The 18,981-nt window shown below is 41.8% G+C and overlaps 1 protein-coding gene across 1 annotated transcript in view; it reads left to right on the top strand.

The window, feature by feature from the left end:
- The window catches only part of LOC129534728 (S-adenosyl-L-methionine-dependent tRNA 4-demethylwyosine synthase TYW1B), a 269,648-nt gene that overhangs the window by 218,241 nt on the left and 32,426 nt on the right, over nt 1-18,981 (top strand). Inside the window, 1 exon segment of the mRNA XM_055392702.2 lies at nt 7,230-7,397. Within this exon segment, the coding sequence (XP_055248677.1) occupies nt 7,230-7,397 (168 nt within the window).

Genomic DNA, 18,981 nt, shown 5'->3' with positions numbered 1-18,981 from the left:
TTTTGTCATTGTTGTCTTATTAATTAAAGTTAAAAATTTCTAAAATAGAGGAGTTTTTAAAATCATTGGCTGGGCCTGGTGGCTCATGCCTGTAATCCCAGCACTTTGGGAGGCCGAGTCACGCAGATCACTTGAGGTCAGGAGTTCGAGACCAGCCTGGCCACATGGTGAAACCCTGTCTCTACTAAAAATACAAAAATTAGCTGGGCGTGGTGGCAGGTGCCTATAATCCCAGCTACTCGGGAGGCTGAGGCATGAGAATCACTTGAATCCAGGAGGCAGAGGCTGCAGTGAGCTGAGATCATGCCACTGTACTCCAGCCTGGTCAAAAGAGCGAGACTCTATCTCAAAAAAAAATTAATAAATAACAACAACAATAATAATAAAAAGACCTCTCCATAAAACATTTGATAAGAACTAGCAATATGGTAGGCTATAACCTCAAACCTCTCTAAGGATTAACACTTAGAAGTGAATCTGTTATGAAAACCATACGTTTGGGAAGGTGCATATCTGTCAGGGCTGTAAGGGAGACACTCTTGGAGCTGGAAGAAAAGAGACCATTCTGGAAGTACTCCATGGTCCTAGTAGACAGGACTCGGGTTTAAAGGACAGAAGACTAGGCCCTTTCACCTTCAATGAAAGGATGGATTAGGGAAAAACTTACCCATGGACACAGTAACACTTGGAAGGCTTGTTCCGTACCCGTGCGCTTGGTAAAAAGGAAAAGTCTCTCCAGGGCCTTATCCTCAAATGGCCTTGGAATTCAAATTTAGTATTATGGTACCTCAAGCTCATATAAATGCCCCCAAGATGTGAAATCAATAATACAAATTGGCCCTAGATTCACAGATATGCCTGGAGCTCCCTGCAGATGCAGACACAATGCTGTTCATACCCTTTGTATTTCAATTGAGTTGCTTATCTTTTTGTTATTAAGTTCTTTGATTTTAAAATGCAAACACACACATATGTGTATGTGTGTGCATTCAGAGTACTGTACTGAATTGTTGACAAATTTCTAAATCCAGTGTGAGGAAGGTTTCTAACATGTATGTATCACCCCATTCAACTTCTTTTTCTCATTTTGCTTGCAGCACTAACCTAATTGGATTTAGGAAACTCTACCTTCGTTTTTCTATCTACCCTGTGTGCAGTTTCTCTTTTGTGAGTCAAAGGAAAAATCTTCTTAACTTTGGTCATAGAAGTGGTAGCGTGAACAACCCTTGGGTCAGGAAGGGCGACTGTAAATGCGGGAGTGGCGTCATGGCCAGGCATGCCCTTGGCATCTTTTCTCCCTGACATGTGTGAGTGTGTGGTGTGTTTATGTGTGTGGTGTGTGTGCATGTGTGTTGTGTGTGTTGTGCATGTGTTTTGTGTGTGTGCATGTGTGTGGTGTGTGCACTTGTGTGTGTTGTATGTGTGCATGTATGTGTGTTGTGTGTGTTCGTGTGTGTTGTGTGCATGTGTGTGTGGTATGTGTATGTATATGTGTGTGTTTGTGTGTGTGTGTGTGTTTGTGTGTGTCCGTGTGTGCGTGTCAGATCTGGGGTCTCCCATAGTCTGCACTTACTAGAGTCTTGTGTGGGGTGAGAGGCAGTGCCCAGTTTTGATACCTACCTAAAATGTGCCAGTGTAGCCTAGGACAGGTTATTCATCCTCCTTGAGCCTAAATTCTGTCAATGTTAAAATTAGCATAAGAATATCTCTTTAATAAGTTTGTTTTGAGAATTCAATGGGGTAATGTATGCCCAGATTCAGTAAGTTTTTTGATCACTTTCCATTAAGCATATTTATTTAAACGAAATCAATAGAGGCTATTGCTTTATCATATCGATTTCGTCTTTTCTTTCTTTACCAGTCTTGTAAAATATTTTTCTGCTATATTCCTTGTAAATTAGCATGTATCTTAGCTTCATTAGGCTTAAAGAGGCCTTTATTTGCTAGCCTGAGAATCTTCCTTGTCATTATTTGCTTGCTTGCTTGTGAAAAGGTTTCATGTTACAACCATCTGTCTTGCTGAAAACTTTTGTAACACAATCCATTTGTAAATGAAATACTGTCTGTGTGTTCTCTGCCTAGCATTACACCTTGAGAATAGGACGTGCTCAGTAATTATTTGTTGTCAAATGATTTAAAACTACTTACTGTTGGCACCCTAGCTGTGTGTAGTGCTCAATCCTTGCAGAATGCACCCTGCAAAATGATTGTCTTAGCATAGCCTCACTCTCTCCCACAAAGGTGAGGAATACTGTCAGTTTTTCTTGTACGTAGCAGTCCCTAACCAGCGTTTATCAGCTGGTTCATAACTGTTACAGAGTAGAAAACTCCTGAGTCATGTGAATGAAATTTTGTATTAGATTAGAAAAGAGTTGTGGAGTTTAATGTCATCGGAGAATGTCTGACTTGATTTTTCGTTCATTTAGCATAGATTGATTTGGGGTGCCAAGAAGAGCAAGGCACAGCCCCTGCCCTCAAGGGGCTCAGAGTTTTGATGCTTCTTTATACCAGTTACCTGGTAACAGATAACTACACAGGATGTGATAAGATCAGGGTCAGATAGCGTAGAGGTTCCTGAATGGAGGTTAAAGAAATGATGGGTCGGTTTAGCCAGGTGCAGACAGGATGCTGAGTGGGCAGTCCAGCTCTAGAGTTACCTGTGCATATGGCCAAAGACGGGGGCTTGAATGGCTGATGGTCCATTGTTAGCGCAAGCTACGGAGGCAGGTGAGGAAGGCCTCGTGCCGTGGTGAGAAGCTCGGGCTGGTTTAAAGAGGAGTTATTGAAGCATTTTTAGGATAAAGGAATGAAGTATTTGGGGTATATTATGGGGAAAAAAAGTCATAACGTCATTATTTCTTTTCTCAACAAACTATAGGGGACAAAAACAGTATTAGGAGTCTTTTGACACCCAGTTGGTTTAATTAGAATATCAAATAGTCAAACCAGCAAAATACTGCTTTTCCCACAGACCATGAATCCCAAGGCAAACTCTCCAAACAGCCAGTGAGGAAGACTTTATGGCCCCTTCTTAGTCTGTTTGCATCACTATAAAGGAATACCTGAGGCTGTGTAATTTATAAAGAAAGGAGGTTTGTTTGGCTCATTGTTCTGCAGGCTCTACAAGAAGCATGGTGCCAACAGCTGCTTGTGGTGAGGGCCACAGGCTGCTTTCAGTCATGGCAGAAGGCAGAGAAAGAGAGACAGACGGATGGACAGAGAGACAGACAGATGGACACTGCCCTTGTGACCCAAACACCTCCGACTGGGCTCCACCCCCAACGCTGGGGATCACATTTCAGCATGAGGTTTGAACGCTCAGATAGCCACAGTATAGCAGCCCCCATCTTCTAGGGCAGTGGGGTGGGTCCAAAAGCTACCAGGTTATAAAAGTGTGGGTTATGCTTTTCACTGCAAACTCAAGCATGCATAAATGATCCTGTTCTTCACGAACATTCTTGGGGTCTGCTTGTTACTCCTCAGCCTGCAGATTCTGGTGTGAGTGACTTGGCTTTTCCATCACCACGCTGTACCCATGTATTTTCTTCAGACTGTTCTTTATTCAGAGTTTTGGGTGAAGAACTTGCTGCTTCTGATAAATGGAGTTGGGGGTGAGGGTGAGGGTGAGGGTGAGAGTGGGTGAGAAGGTGGCAGACAGCTGTGATATGAAGGGAAAGTTTTTTAGATAATTCTGTGCTCAGGAATAAAGTCAGGGCAAGCCATCAGTAGACTAGAGGGTAGGATGAAGTGGGGCAGTCGCAGCAGAGAGAAAACCAGACAGAGCCATTGGGCTCTGAGTGAGAGCTCGGGGTCCCTGAGGTGACCCCCCGTCTAAGTCACCAAGAACATTTTCTGCCCAGAGCATTTCTGTCACAGTGCAGCCTCTGGCTTTGCGGTTGACTCAGGAAGTTACCCAGGACTGCTTCCCTCAGAGGGTTGTGTTGTTGTTGTTTGGTTTTTGTTTTGTTTTGTTTTGAGACAGAGTCTTGCTCTGTTGCCCAGGCTGGAGTGGAGAGGCACTATCTCAGCTCGCTGCAATCTCCGCCTACCGGGTTCGAGCGATTCTCCTGCCTCAGCCTCCCAAGTAGCTGGGATTACAGGCGGGCACCACCATGCCCAGCCAATTTTTGTATTTTTAATAGAGACAGGGTTTCACCATGTCGGCAAGGCTGGTCTCGAATTCCTGACCTCAAGTGATCTGCCCGCCTCAGCCTCCCAAAGAGCTGGGATTACAGGCATGAGTCACCGTGCCTAGCCTCCTCAAAGGATTTTGTCTGGCAAAAATGAGAACTTTTATGTGAAAATACCATAAAGCATCATAGAGTCATAAGGAATGGGTGGAGTCATGATAATGAACCGCAGCAGGCATTCTCTCATTCCATTCCCAAACTAAATCTCCCCTCAGTGTTTCATGGCTATTTTTGCTGAGTAATAAAATATTAAAATATTTTCAAAAGCTGTTCTCATGAAGACAAGATCTTATCTAACAACTCTGTGATTCAGTGAACTAACTTTTTAAATATTAAAAAGAAAGTCCTTTGAAGTAGCTACTGCATACATGGTTGTTTGTGTAATCCACACATAAGCAGTATTTAAACTGAGGTAGAGTACACTTTTATGACTAATGCTTATCAATAAATAATTTTCATGTTTTTTATGCACTTGGTAAGGCTAGCAGTTTTTCAGCCATGCTTTCGTAATGATGTCTTGAACCATATCATTATTTGCCTTTTTTATTCACCTTAAGCTCTGTTACTGAGCAAAAGGGGCTCACTGCCTGATGCTCTGGAAGCCAATACTAATTGACACAGGGTTTTTGAGGGGGGAAAAGAAAGCTTTTTTATTGCAAGTTGACTAATAAAGAGACACTAAGTCCAGCTCAAATTTGTCTTCCTGTGCAGGCTTTAAGGCAGTGATTTTATTAGGGGATGGATTCTCAGATTAGTAAGTGATTGGTGGAAGGAAAGGGGAGATCTGGAAAGTCCTTGGACACGTGCAGTTGTCTGTTTGATCATGCTTGCTCTTGGTTTGCATATGCAAATTTAGGGGGAGTTAGTATGAAATGTGGTGGAAATTCGGGCTGTGATGTCAGCAAGCTCTTTCTACTCAGACTCCATTGGCCATGTAGGTTCCAACCAATTTCAGCCAGTTTTTTTAAATCTCACAAGCAGAGGGAGTTTCAGCAGTTTTAGCAAGTTGTTTATTTTCTTACACTGCCATCCTGCAAACACAAGGATTTCTGTTAGTCGTTGGTTTCTTTAACTCTGTGGGGCACAGTTTCAGCTCCAACTCCGTTTAATGAATTCTCTAAATCACTGGGCAAACTGAGAAGATTCTCTTGTTTATCGTAATTAAGCTGGGTGGCTGTGGTTTATATTCCACAAAGGCCATCACAGTTTAGTGCACCAGTCATCTGTTTGAACAGCTGTCTTGAGTCGAGCGTTTGGCAAAGCTCATGTGAGTCTTCATCCAAGTCCCAGCTCTGTCATCAGGGTCAGGGTCACTCTGCTTATTTGTTGGTTTTTAAAAATTAAGTGTTGGCCAGGCGTGTTGGCTCACACCTGTAATCCCAGCACATGGGAGGCCGAGATGGGCAGATCATTTGAGGTCAGGAGTTCAAGACCAGCCTGGCCAACATGGCGAAACTCCATCTCTACTAAAAATACAAAAATTAGCTGGGCATGGTGGCACATGCCTGTATTCCCAGCTACTTGGGAGGCTAAGGCAGGAGAATCGCTTCAACCCAGGAGGCGGAGGCTGCAGTGAGCCGAGATCAGGCCACTGCACTCCAGCCTGGGCAACAAAAAAAAAAAAAAAAAAAAAAAAAAAAAAAAAAAAGATCAGCGTCATTCTGCATTCTCCAATTTGTCCGTGGTGCGTGTGTGTCCTGTCTTTATATGTATTTGTGTGTGTTTGTGTGTGTGTGTGTGAGTGAATGTGTATGAGGGGTGCACATGCCTTTCTCCCCACTCCCTCCCAGTTATTCCCCACTTAGCGGAATCATTTCTGGGATTTTCTCAACAAGTTGTTGAGAAGAGTTTGATTTGTGGGTATTTGAAGAGCCCACAGAGTTAAGATTTATTTCAAGAAATAAGATAAATCTTTTAGTATTAGAAAATTAATCATTTTACCATTATGTAATTTACCAAATAAAGAACTTAGTTATGAAATTCTGGGGTCTTGTGTGCCTTGGCTATTAGGTAGAGTCCAAAAGAGTTAGATAATTTAACTTTCTGCAGTTGTACTTAAGAATTTCTGTGTTGGTGAAATACATGTGTTATGTAGTTGTGTGTAAAGGTATATAGGTACATGCACAAATATATTTCCCTTTTGGCATGATTGTTTATGTAACCACATTCAAAGTGCATTACAAAATGAACTCCTTAAAGAATAATTTTAGGCCAGGTGTAGTGGCTCACACCTGTGATCCCAGCACTTTGGGAGGCCGGGGCAGGTAGATTGCTTGAGGCCAGGAATTCAAGACCAGCCTGGTCAACATGGCGAAACCCCATCTCTACTAAAAATACAAAAATTAGCCAGGCGTGGAGGCAGGCGCCTGTAATCCCAGCTACTCAGAAGGCTGAGGCACGAGACTCTCTTGAACCAGGAAGTGGAGGTTGTGGTGAGCCGCGATTGTGCCACTGCACTCCAGCCTGGGCGACAGAGCAAGACTCTGTCTCAAAAATAATGATAATAATAATAATTTTAAAGGGATCCTTATCTGTCACTTTAAGGAAAAAGTTTGCCAGTTTCAATCTCAATTATACTAGAAAATGGAAGCTCAGCTTATTTTCCCAGTGAATCAATTACTTGGTCAGTGAATTTTTATGACTGTCCACTATGCCCCCATTATTGTCCTAAGGGGTGATAACCCCTTCATAATTCCTCAATTATAGTGCACAGATGAATCTGAATCAAAAGACATGCTATTGATTCAAATACATTATTGTTACCAGACAGCATAGATTGTGACAACGGTAGAAAGCGCAGGTACTTAAGCCCCAGCAATGTCATAGAGTAGCAAGAGCATCAGCCTGCTGTCTTTGTCAGTAGCTACTTGTATGGTCTCCTAGGCAGATTTTATCGTCTCTATATTCACTTCCTTCACTGTAAAATATGGACTGGATTGCATTGGTTGACCTCAAGAAGGCTTTCTGGCTCTGAAAGTCTTCTTCTATGACATGCAGGTAGGTCTGTAGTCATCTCTGATGGTTATACTGTTTCCACAGGGTGTTACCTACTGCGGAGAAAGTACAGCAAGCAGTCTTACCATGGCCCACGTGCCCTGGCATGAGGAAGTGGTACAGTTTGTCCGCGAGTTGGTGGATCTGATCCCCGACTATGAAATTGCATGTGAACACGAACACTCTAATTGCCTCCTGGTAGCACACAGAAAGGTAAGAATAACTCAAACATGTATTCTTCTGTTCCCCGACCCTGCCGTTCTTTCCTTCTCTTCTCTCTTTATTTTCCTCTTACATTGTTATAGGGATTATCTGCTTGCTTGCTACCTTTCCCAAAACAAAAATAAGAAAGCACTGAATTCTGTCTGCTGGGCTCATAAACTCTTTTCCATGTGAAATTTCTTCTTGTTTAGCCCTCCTCTGGACAACTTGAAGTACTTTCTGGTTTGCAATTTTTAGAAGGTGCATGCTAACAAAACAAAAGCAAAATGCCCTTGTAATAACCTCTAGTCCTTTCCTGGAATGACAGGGAAAAGCTAAAATTAGTAAATAGTCCCCATATGAGTTTCTAGCTGTCAGAAGCAATATTGAGGTATCTATCAAATTTTAGATTGCTTGAATCTTGGCATCTGGAGAATTTTGTTTGGGATTTTAGTTTATAACACTATTTCCATTTTCCCCCTTTAGTCCTTTTATTAGATAGAACAAGTATATGAATCTAGTATCTTTCTTAAGTAAATAACTCCTAGCAAAGGAAAAATCCGGTTCTTGATAGAGGTGGGCCACTAAAATAATTTGCTAATTTTCTGGAGAAGTTCTGGAAAATTTCTTAGTCTTTATTTCTTTAAATACTTATTCTTTCTCATTATATGTTCTCCTCTAGGACTCCAATTAAACATATGTTAGACGTCATTATATTTATTTTTTTATATCTCTTGCCTTCTCATTTGTATTTTTTTGTGCTTTTGTCTCTCCATCTCTCCATATTTCATTTTGGGTAGTTTCTATTGATTCATCTTCCAGTTCACTAAGTCTTGCTTCAGCTGTGTCTCCTGTGCTATTAAATTCAACCATTAATTTCTTAATTTTGTGTTTTATGTTTTTTTAATTGTATAATTTCTGCTTGGTTTATTTCAAAAATGCTATTTTGTATAATTTCTATTTCCCTGCCAAAGTTTTCAAGCTTGGGTTTTATCTTCTTGAGTACTGGAAGTGAGTTGTTTTATGGTTTGTATCTGATAATTCCAATGACTAAAGTTCCTGTGGGCGTGTGTCTGTTGTCTGTCATTTCTGCAGGTTCTCATTCATGTTGCCTTGTCTTCTCCAGTGCCTTGTTACCTGTGATTGCATTCTGTACATTGTATTTAGAAGATTATTTCTAGAAATCAAGTCAAGCCTAGGATCAGAAGATCTCTTCTGAGGTGTTTTAGATATGTGATTTAACCCTCTCACTTTTTCCGTATGGAATCTGAGGTCTGAACGGTGAAGAAACTGGCTTAAATGGCTGTGTCAAACTGGAATCACAGCCTTCTCTCCCTCTAGTCCATTGATCTTTTTTATACTACAAGGCATCTTTCAAAACCATTGGCAGTATTCAAAGGAACATTTAAAACAGGACAATTTAATTTTAGTCTAATCCTTTACTTCAGTCTGTAAGATTTCTTCTCTTTTCCCATGAGGATAGAGGAAATAGATAGCAAACCATCTCATTCAAGCGAATTCAGTTCTTCAAGTGTTTATTGAATGCCTGCTGAGTTCTGGACACCAGGGTGTGCAGCAAGGGGCATAGTGCTCAGACGTGAAGAATGGAAAGCCACAGGGTTAATTGAAAAGTAGACTTGGCACAAATCTTACACTGCCACTTGTTGACTAGGTGACTTTGTGCAAGTTCTTTCATCTTTCTGTAGTGTAATGAATGAGAAGAGATTATGCGTGGAGTCAGATTGATTAGAGGGCTTTAATCTTGGCCCCTGTCTCTTTAGCTTTTCATCTGGAAAATGGGTATATTGCTAGCCGAGGCCATTGTTATGAAACACTTAATACAGCACCCGGCTCATAGCATGATTCAGTTATTGCTGCTTCAGTTATTTTTATTTTTATAAAAGCACCTAATTTGGTGAATGCTTAATATGTGACAGACACTGCCAAGTGTATTTTTAAATCCTCACAGCATCCCTACAAGGTAGGTACTATCAAGACCTCTGTGTTTTTTTTTTTGTTTTTTTTTTTTAAGATGGAGTCTTGCTCTGTTGCACAGGCTGGAGTGCGGTGACGCAACCTCGGCTCACTGCAACCTCTGCCTCCTCCCTTCAAGCGATTCTCCTGCCTTAGCCTCCCGAGTAGCTGGGACTACAGGCGTGAGCCACCACACCCAGCTAATTTTTGTGTTTTTAGTAGAGACGGGGTTTCACCCTGTTAGCCAGGCTGGTTTCGACCTCCTGACCTCAAGTGATACACCTGTCTCAGTCTCCCAAAGTGCTGGGATTACAGGCATGGGCCACCATGCCCAGTCTGAGCTCTGTCTTATGGAAGAGAAATTGACACATCAAGGGGTTCAGTAACTTGCCCAAGATGAAACAGCCAGTAAGGAGTAGAAATGGGATTTAAGCCCTGGCATCTGACTCCAGAGCCTGTATTCCCTTCTTTCCTTGCTTCTTTCTTTTTCTTTTGTTTTAAATTTGGAAATTATTTCAAGTTTACAAAAAAGTGCAATGATAAAAATAGAACAAAGGACACAGATTTGCAAAATCACCTGTTACCATTTTTCTGCCATTTGCTTGTTCTCTTGCTGTCTCTCTTTTGCTCCCGTTCTCTCTCGTTCTCTCTCCCTCCCTTCCCCACCCCCGCCCTCCGCCCCCCAGCATACATGTGCACACATCGTCTTTTCTGAACCATTTGAGGAAATGTTGCATTGGTCATGGTCCTTTGCCCTAAATGTTTCAGTGTGAATTTCTTAAGACTAGGAATATTTTCTCTTACAACCACAATACAGTTATCAACTTCAAAATTGTAAACTGATACATGACTTTAATCTACCATCCATATTCAAATTTTGTCAGATCAGCTTGTAATGTCCTTTATAGCATTTCCCCCTCCAGTTCAGGATCTACTCTATAGGAGTCAGCCAACTTTGTTTATAAAGAAAATATGGGCCCGGCGCGGTGGCTCATGCCTGTAATCCCAGCACTTTGGGAGGAAGGCTGAGGTGGGCAGATCACTTGAGGTCAGGAGTTCGAGACCAACCTGGCCAACATAGTGAAACTCCATCTCTAATAAAAATACTAAAATTAGCTGGGTGTGGTGGCGGGGGCCTGTAATCTCAGGTACTCAGGAAGCTGAGGCAGGAGAATCTCTTGAACCCGGGAGGTGGAGGTTGCAGTGAGTCGAGCCTGGGCGACTGCACTCCAGCCTGGGCGAAAGGGTGAGACTCCATCTCAAAAAAAAAAAAAAAAAAAAGAAGATATAAAGTAAATATTTTAATTTTTATATAAAGTAAATATTTGAGGTTTGCAAGGCACATACAGCCTCTGTCAGATATTCTTCTTTGCTTGTTTACTCATTTTACAACCTTTTAAAAATGCAAAGACTGTCCTTAAAACAGGTTTGTGAGCTAAATGTAGCCAGATTGGGCCTACCAGCCACAGTTACCCAACCCCTAATCTAGGCAGATACTATATGTTCTTCTCAAGTCTCTGTAGTCACCTTCAATTTGGAACATTTCCACAGTCTTCCTTTGTCTTTTATGATGTTGCTATTTTAAAAGAATACAGTTCCCCCCCTTCCCTTTCTTTTAGTAGAAATGTTTCTTGGTGAGGTGCAGTGGCTTACACCTGTAATCCTAGAACTTTGGGAGACCGAGGCAGGTGGATCCCTTGACCCCAGGAGTTCAAGACCACTCTGAGCAACATAGTGAGACTCCATCACTATTTAAAAATAGAAAAATTTCCTAGGCGTGATGGCACGAACCTGTAGTCCCAGCTACTTAGGGGGCTAAGGTGGAAGGATCATCTGAGCCCTGGAGGTCAAGGCTGCAGTGACCCGTGATTATGCCATTGCACTTTATTCTGGGCAACAGAGTGACACCATCTCAAAAAAAAAAAAAATAAATAAATAAAAGAAATGGTTTTTGTTTTATATTTGCCTGATTTTTCCTTGTGGCTAGATTGAGGTTGTACGTCCTCAGATGGAATACTGTGTTGGCGACGTGTCCTTTTCAGAGTGTCACACTTGGTACCTGGTGTCCACATCTCCCTCGTTAGTGGTGATGCTTTTGTTCAGCCAACTACTTTGACCCAGTTCTTCTGTTTCTCTCTTTTGCACCTGATAAGCTATCTATGAAAAGGTACCTTAAGACAATGCAGTATCTCGCTTCTTACCAAAATTTCCCCATTGACTTAGCACTTATTGATGGTTCCTGCCTGATAAAATGTTTTATTGATTGTAAAATAGTGATTTTTGTAAGTGTACCACTCCTTCCACATTTGCCTTCAGCATTCTATTGTAAACAAAAGCCCTCCCTTTCCTCCCATTTATATATTTATTTATCAGTATGGACTCAGGAATTCTACTCTTTGTCCCAGTGGGTCATTATTCATTACTGTACCGATTTTAAACCACTCTTCTAGACTCACTGTTCCTCTCTGTCTCTCCGTTCTCTCTAATTAAATCCCTCATATCCTTATTCAAAATTGATACTAATAGTATTGCTTTCAAGGCCATTATCAAGATTAAAAGTAACATATTTAAAGTACCTAGAAGGATTCCAGCCTGGGCGACAGAGCGAGAACCCATCAAGAAAGAAAGAGAGAGAGAAAGAGAAGAAGAGAGGGAGGGAGGATGGAAGGAAAGAAGGAAGGAAAAAGAAGAAAGAAAGAACTTAGAAGGGAACCTGAAGTGAAGTAGGCAGTTAATAAATAGTTGTTACTGCTGCTTTTATTGGTCTTCCCCCACCCACAAGGAGCTCGCGGTTTAGTGGGGAAAACAACTGAAAATCAGTGTGATCAGTGCAAAACCAGACATGGCACCAAGTGTGCGCCAGGACAGAGGAGAGAATCTGAGATAGACCCTCATTATTCTCTATAATGTTTGTTGAATACCCATGTGTGTCAGGCACATGGGTATTCTGAGAATACAGAGGGCTGGGTACTCTGAGAATACAAAGATGAGTAAACAATGGTCCCTGTATTTGTCCGTTTTCACGCTGCTGATAAAGACATACCCGAGACTGGGTAATTTATAAAGGAAAAGAGGTTTAATGGACTCACAGTTCCACATGGCTGGGGAGGCCTCACAATAATGGTAGAAGGCACGTCTTACATGGTGGCAGACGAGAGAAAAGAGGGCCAAGCGAAAGAGGAAACTCCTTATAAAACCATCGGATCTCATGAGCCTTATTCACTACCACAAGAACAGTATGGGGGAAACCACCCCATGATTCGGTTATCTCCCACCAGGTCCTTCCCACAATACGTGGGAATTATGGGAACTGCCATTCAAGGTGAGATTTGGGTGGGGACACAGTCAAACCATATCAGTTCCTGCCTTCAAGAATGGGCTAACAGAAAAAGACAAATATCTCAACAAAAAAAGTGCTGAGAAGTGTAATCAGAGCTATGATGGAAGAATGGAATGGAGCTCAATGGGTGCATTCTGAGGACTACTTGGTCCCATCAGGAGAGGCTTCACAGAGGAGGTGCCATTTAACTGGATCTTAAATGATGGCTGAAGTAGGAAAAACATTTAAGCAGAAACAGTACAAGCAGAGGTCCAAGGAGAAGCACGGAGACATGGCACATTGAGAACCACAAGTAGTTTGGGATGGCTGAAGGTCAAGAGAAGGGTTGCAGGGAAAGGAGATTATTAGGCAGGGTTAAGATCACAGATAGCATTGAATGGCATCCTAAATGTCATTTTCCCTATTTCCCTAAAGGGCATGGGGAGGCACTGAAGAGCTTTAGGTAGGGGAGTGCCACAGTGAAGATTTGTGTTTCAGAAAAAATTGTCTGGCAGCATTACAGGGGATGGATTGAAAAGCTGCAAGACAGAGAAACCAGTTAAAACACTGTTGCGATAGCCAGCTGTGGTGTTGTGTGCCTGTAGTCTTGGCTACTCGGGAGGCTGAGGCAGGAGACTCACTTGAGTCCAGGAATTCTAGCTCAGCCTGGTCGACAGAGTGAGACCCTCCTCCATTTCTAAAACAACAACAACAACAACAACAACAAACCTGTTATAACCCTCAGGTCCAGCAACTGTTTCACCCTCAGGTCTAGCAATCTGAGGGTGAAATGGGGGTCTGAGACAAAAGCTGTGATGAATGAGAGTGGTGAGTGGTAGACCTGGCAAAGTATTAAATGAGGACCATTAACGAGTGTGCAGGTTCAGGCATGACTCCCTGGCCTCTAAGCTGGGAAATAGGTGATTGTGATGGTGTCGTCCATGGAGATGATGTTACTTGCATATTTATTTTTCATGTAGGTAGAGAGTGAATGGGTTGACTCAGTGATGTCAGGAAGAAATTCCAGCAAAGATATAGATATCAAATTATGGAGTCCAGATTATAAGTTGTCCTTAGAATGCCCAGAGTGAGACAGATGGTCAAGCATCCAAAATGCTTGAAATTAATTACTTAAACACCAGATATACCCTAACGTGGAGGTTTCCAACTTGCACATTCATAGTGCTCTAGTGCCTCAATAGCTTTTTCACAAGATGTGTAGGTCAAAAGAGATACCTAGCAGTTCTATTTGTTATGACATCATTGACAGAAGTGTGACACAGCCTTACATTGAAACTGGGAACTATCTCAAGCTAGTAGTTGGTGAAATGCCCAACAGATGTCCAGTGTCACTGCGTTCCTCTTTAAAATTCAAGATACCCTGCAGTGTCCCAGTGAGTACTCTGTTCCCACTGCTTGGGAACCATGGCCATGAGGAAATAATACAGAAACCCATCCAAAAAGTAAAACAAGGCTCATTTAGATTCCTTCCAGTTATGTGTTTTCTGGCGCTTCTTTTCCTTTTCGTTGTTGATCTCAGAGTATGCAGATCTTGTCATTTTCCAGTCATGGCCTCTCTATTCTTATACTAGTGTCTAGTGAAAGAAATGAAAATATGGTACCATTTCTTAGGAAGTAGTCACTTCTCAGGCCTGGTCCATTGGCCCTTTCTTCAAGCTCCTGAGCTGGGTCAGGTGACCTGAAACCAGAGAGGTCCAAATCATCAAATACCTGTTTATCATTCTCAGCTTTCTCAGGAGATCGCTCAATTTATTTTTTTTTTTATTTTGGAGACAGGGTCTCATCTCACTCTGTCACCCAGGCTGGAGTGCAGTGGCGTGAACATGGCTCATTGCAACCTCAACCTCCCAGGCTCAAGCAGTCCTCCTGCTTAAGCCTCTTGAGTAGCTGGGACTATAGGCATGAGCCACCATGCCCAGCTATTTTTTAAATTTGTTATTGAGATGGGGTCCCACTGTGTTGGCCAGGCTGCGTTCAAACTCCTGGGCTCAAGCAGCCCTCCCACCTCGGCCTCCCAAAGTGCTGGGATTACAGACATGAGCCACCGTGCCCAGCATCAATTTCTACTAATAATCCCGGGACTTCTGAAAGAGAGTGCAAGCTGCTGCAGTCATGTTGAATGAAGGACTGCTTTCCTATTGTTATACCAAGACAGCCACAAAAGAAAACTGAATACCAAGTCTTTACTTTAAAACAATTATAGATTCACAGGAAGCTGCAAAATGGTACAGAAAGGTCTCAGGTACCCTTCATGTAGTTTCCCCCAGTGATAACGTCTTATGTGATCATAGTACGTTATCAAAATCAGGAAATAGACGTTGGTACAACCCATAGACCTTATTCAGATTTCACCAATTTTAAATGCATTCACATGTGTGTGTTTAGTTCTGTGCCGTTTTGTGTGTAGATGTATGTAGCCATCACCACGACCCAGATAGAAAACTGTTCTATTACCACAAAGATCTTTCTCATGCTATTCCTTTGTAGTCCGATACCAACTATCCCTAGCCTCTGGCGACCGCTAATCTCCTCTATCTCTGTAATTTTCTCATTGCAAGAAGGATATATAAACAGAAGTTTACTCTATCTGACAATAATAGAGCCACTTCGGCTTTCTTTTGATCAGTGTTTGCATGGTATATGTTTTTCTGTCCTTTGCTCTTCAACCTGCGTGTATCATTGTATTCGAAGTGAGTTTCTTATAGGCAACATACAGTTGTCATACTTTTTTAGTCTACTCTGCCAATCTATTTTAGAATTCCATTTATATTTCTCTGCACTGTTGTTGAGTGCGTCTCTTCGTATAGACTTTTTAGTGGTTGATTTACATATTACATTATGCATATATAATATATCACAGTCTACTGGTGTCAGCATGTTAGCAGTTTGAGTGAAATGTGGAAACTTTACCTCTCTTAAATCTCTTTTCCCTCCCTTACTTAGAATGTCTTAGGTGTTTCCTGCACCCACAGTGAAAATCACATGGCATCATATTACAATTTTTGCTTCAACTATCAAAGGTAACTATCAAAGAAAACTCAAGAGAAGAAGAGTTTATTGTATTTACTCATATTCTTACTCCTTCTGTTGTTCTTTCTTTCTTCCAGATGGTCCAAGTTTCCTTTGGAATCTTCCCCATCTGTTTGAAGAACTTCCTTTAGCAATTCTCTTAGAGCCAGTGTGATAGCAACCAGTCCTCTTAGTTTTCCTTCATCTGCCACTGTCTTGGTTTCCTCTCCATTCCTGAAGGATATTTTTGGTAGGTAAAGTATTCTGGATTGACAGCTCTTTTCTTTCTTTCTGACTTCTCTGGTATCTGCTGAAAAATCCTTTGTCATTTGATTGTTTTTCTCCTTTAGGTAAGACATTTCTCTCTCCCTGCTTTCAAGATTTTTAAAAATATTCAGGTCTTGAGTTTTCAGAAGTTTGATTACAGGTTGCCTTGGCCTGGATTTCTTTGGGTCTGTTGTTTTGGAGGCATGCTCAGCTTCCTGAATCTGCAGGTATATGCCCTTTACAAATTGGGGAAATTTCTAGTTGTTCTCCAGATACTTTTTTCAGCCTCATCTTATTTCTCTTCTCTTTTTAGATCTCTGATGACACAAATGTTAGATTTTTTTTTTATTATGGTCCCACAGGTATCTGAGGCTTTGTTTGTTTCTCTTTTAGTCTCTCTGTTTTTTAGACTCTTGTCCTAACTTTAGATTGATTCATTCTGTCTTTTTACTCTTCCATTCTGTTGAACCATTTATTATTTTAGTTATTGTATTTTTCAGTTCTAAAATTTCCATTTGATTATTTTCCTATTTCTATTTAACTATTTCTCCTTCCTTCCTTCCTTCCTCCCTCTCTCCCTCTCTTCCTTCTTCTCTTTCTTCTTGTTCTTGTTCTTGTTCTTCCTCTTCCTCTTCCTCTTCTTCTTCCTCTTTCTTCTTTCTTCTTCTTTTCTTTTTTTTTTTTTTTTGAGAGACAGAATCTCACTCTGTCATCCAGGCTGGAATCCAGTGGCACAATCTCGGCTCACTGCAACCTCCATCTCTGAGTTCAAGTGATTCTCCTGCCTCAGCCTCCTGAGTAGCTGGGATTACAGGTGTGTACCACCACACCCAGCTAATTTTTTCATTTTTATTAGAGATGGGGTTTCACCATGTTGGCCAGGCTGGTCTTGAACTCTTGGCTTCCAGTGATCCACCCATCTCCACCTCCTTAGGATTACAGGCATGAGCCACCACACCCAGCCAACTTTCTATTTATTGTGTCCATTTTTAATAGCCCATTGAAGCACATTTGTGATGGCTACTTTAAAATCTTAATCAGATAATTCCAACACACATACCACGTTGGCATCTTTTGATTGTCTTTTCTAATTCAAGTTGAGATTTTCCTGTTTCTAGGGGTGATAAGTGATTTTCAGTTGTTTCCCAGACATTTTAGGTGTTATGTTAGGAGACTCTGGATCTTATTTATTAATAAATCTTCTGTCTTAGCCGGCCTCCTTTGACACTGCACTGTGGGGATGGCATGAGAGGGTGTTACCTCCTTACTTCCAGGGAGAGGTAAAAGTCCAGTTCCCCTCTCAGCTTCTATTGACCTATTGTAGGAAGGGTGCCTTGTTACTGCCAAGTAGGGGCAGAAATTCTGGCTCCCGTCAGCCTCCTGTTATACCATTCTGATGAAGAAGGGAGAGCCATCTTGTGACTGTTCCCCCCTTAGACTCCACTGACATTATAGGATGGAGGCGGTGGGGGGGGCCTTATTGCTGCTGGGTGGTGGCAGAAGTCCTGGTTCTCCACTAAGCTTCTTCTGACACCACTAGAGTGTATGGGGGAGAGGTGCCTTGTTACTGCTAGGTGCAGTGAAAGTCCAGGCTTTCTGTGTAGTCTGTATGACATTACAGCTGGAGGGGAGGAGGAGGGCAGGATTCCCCACTCACCTTCTCTGATACCTCCCTGGTAGTAGGAGTCAAGAGGGGTGCCTCGTTATAACCAGGTGAAGGTGGGAATCTAGGTTCCCCACTCAGTATTTGCTGACCGGATGGGAATGAGGCCCGTTTTTCTCATGGCCTAGGCTGGTTATTGTCTAAAAGTTTTCTGTCTTGCTAGGCTGCCCTGTTTCTGCTGTCCTAAGAGAACAGCCTTTACTTGGGACTCTTTTTTTTTCTTAATCCAATAATTGTTTGCAGCCATTGGTGTTTCTGGCTTGCAGCTGAGTCCAGGATATCTGAGCCAAAAATAAAACTCAAGAAACTCACCACCATGTTGTTCCTCAGATCCCAAGGCCCCTAGCCAGTGTGCTTTCTTATCTTTACCTTTGAGAATCTTTTTGCTTGCCTTATATGTAATATCCTCTATTTTTAGCTATACTTAGCAGGCAGAATAGGGAGAGGTACGTCTACTCCATCTTGTCCAGAACCAGACATTATACCACTGTAGAGTTGGGGTTCACATCTCCTAGTGAACAGTAATGCCAATCCAGATGGGACTATTTGATATTGGTAGATTATTTCCAGGTGAACTCATTTTCTTTATTTAATTGAAAGGTGTCATCCAGTCAAGGTTGTATGGCTGCTGTTGCAGTGTTACTGGAAAGAATTTCCTGACACTTACATGAAAACATCTTTTCCTAATCCTAATCAGATCTCATCAGATCCCATTTCATAAATGGCTAGCAATTTACTCTAAGGGTACTAGTGTTGAAAAGCAGAGATGTGGCCAGGCACGGTGGCTCACACCTGTAATCTCAGCACTTTGGGAGGCCAAGGCAGGTGGATCACCTAAGGTCAGGAGTTCGAGACCAGCCTGGCCAACATGGTGAAACCCCATCTTTACTAAAAATACAAAACTTAGCTGAGTGTGGTGCCTGGCGCCTGTAATCACAACTACTTGGGAGGCGGAGGCAGAAGAATTGCTTGAACCTGGGAGGCGGAGGTTGCAGTGAGCCAAGATCGTGCCACTAGGCGACAAAGTGAGACTCTGTCTCAAAAATAAATAAAATAAATAAATAAATAAATAAATAAATAAAATGAAGCAGAGATGTAACTAAAAGACAAAGGAAAGAAGCAGAAAAGGAGCAAAACAAACCCTAAAGACTAGAAGAATCCACTAAAATGATCATACAATCCATACATAACCAAGAGCAGATATCAACTATTCAACATCTTCCTTGTTTATGCCGCTAATTCCAAGCTTATTGTTTCTCTACATTTTGGAACATGTGACATATCACATAACATGCAAGAGAAACACCTAATCATTTTATTGGATTTGTAATGGCCTTCACAAT

The sequence above is a fragment of the Gorilla gorilla genome, chromosome 6, assembly GCF_029281585.2.
Source record: "Gorilla gorilla gorilla isolate KB3781 chromosome 6, NHGRI_mGorGor1-v2.1_pri, whole genome shotgun sequence".
Classification (NCBI taxonomy): Eukaryota; Metazoa; Chordata; class Mammalia; order Primates; family Hominidae; genus Gorilla; species Gorilla gorilla.
Note: the sequence above shows the minus strand (reverse complement) of the source record. Positions and strands in the feature narration are given on the sequence as shown.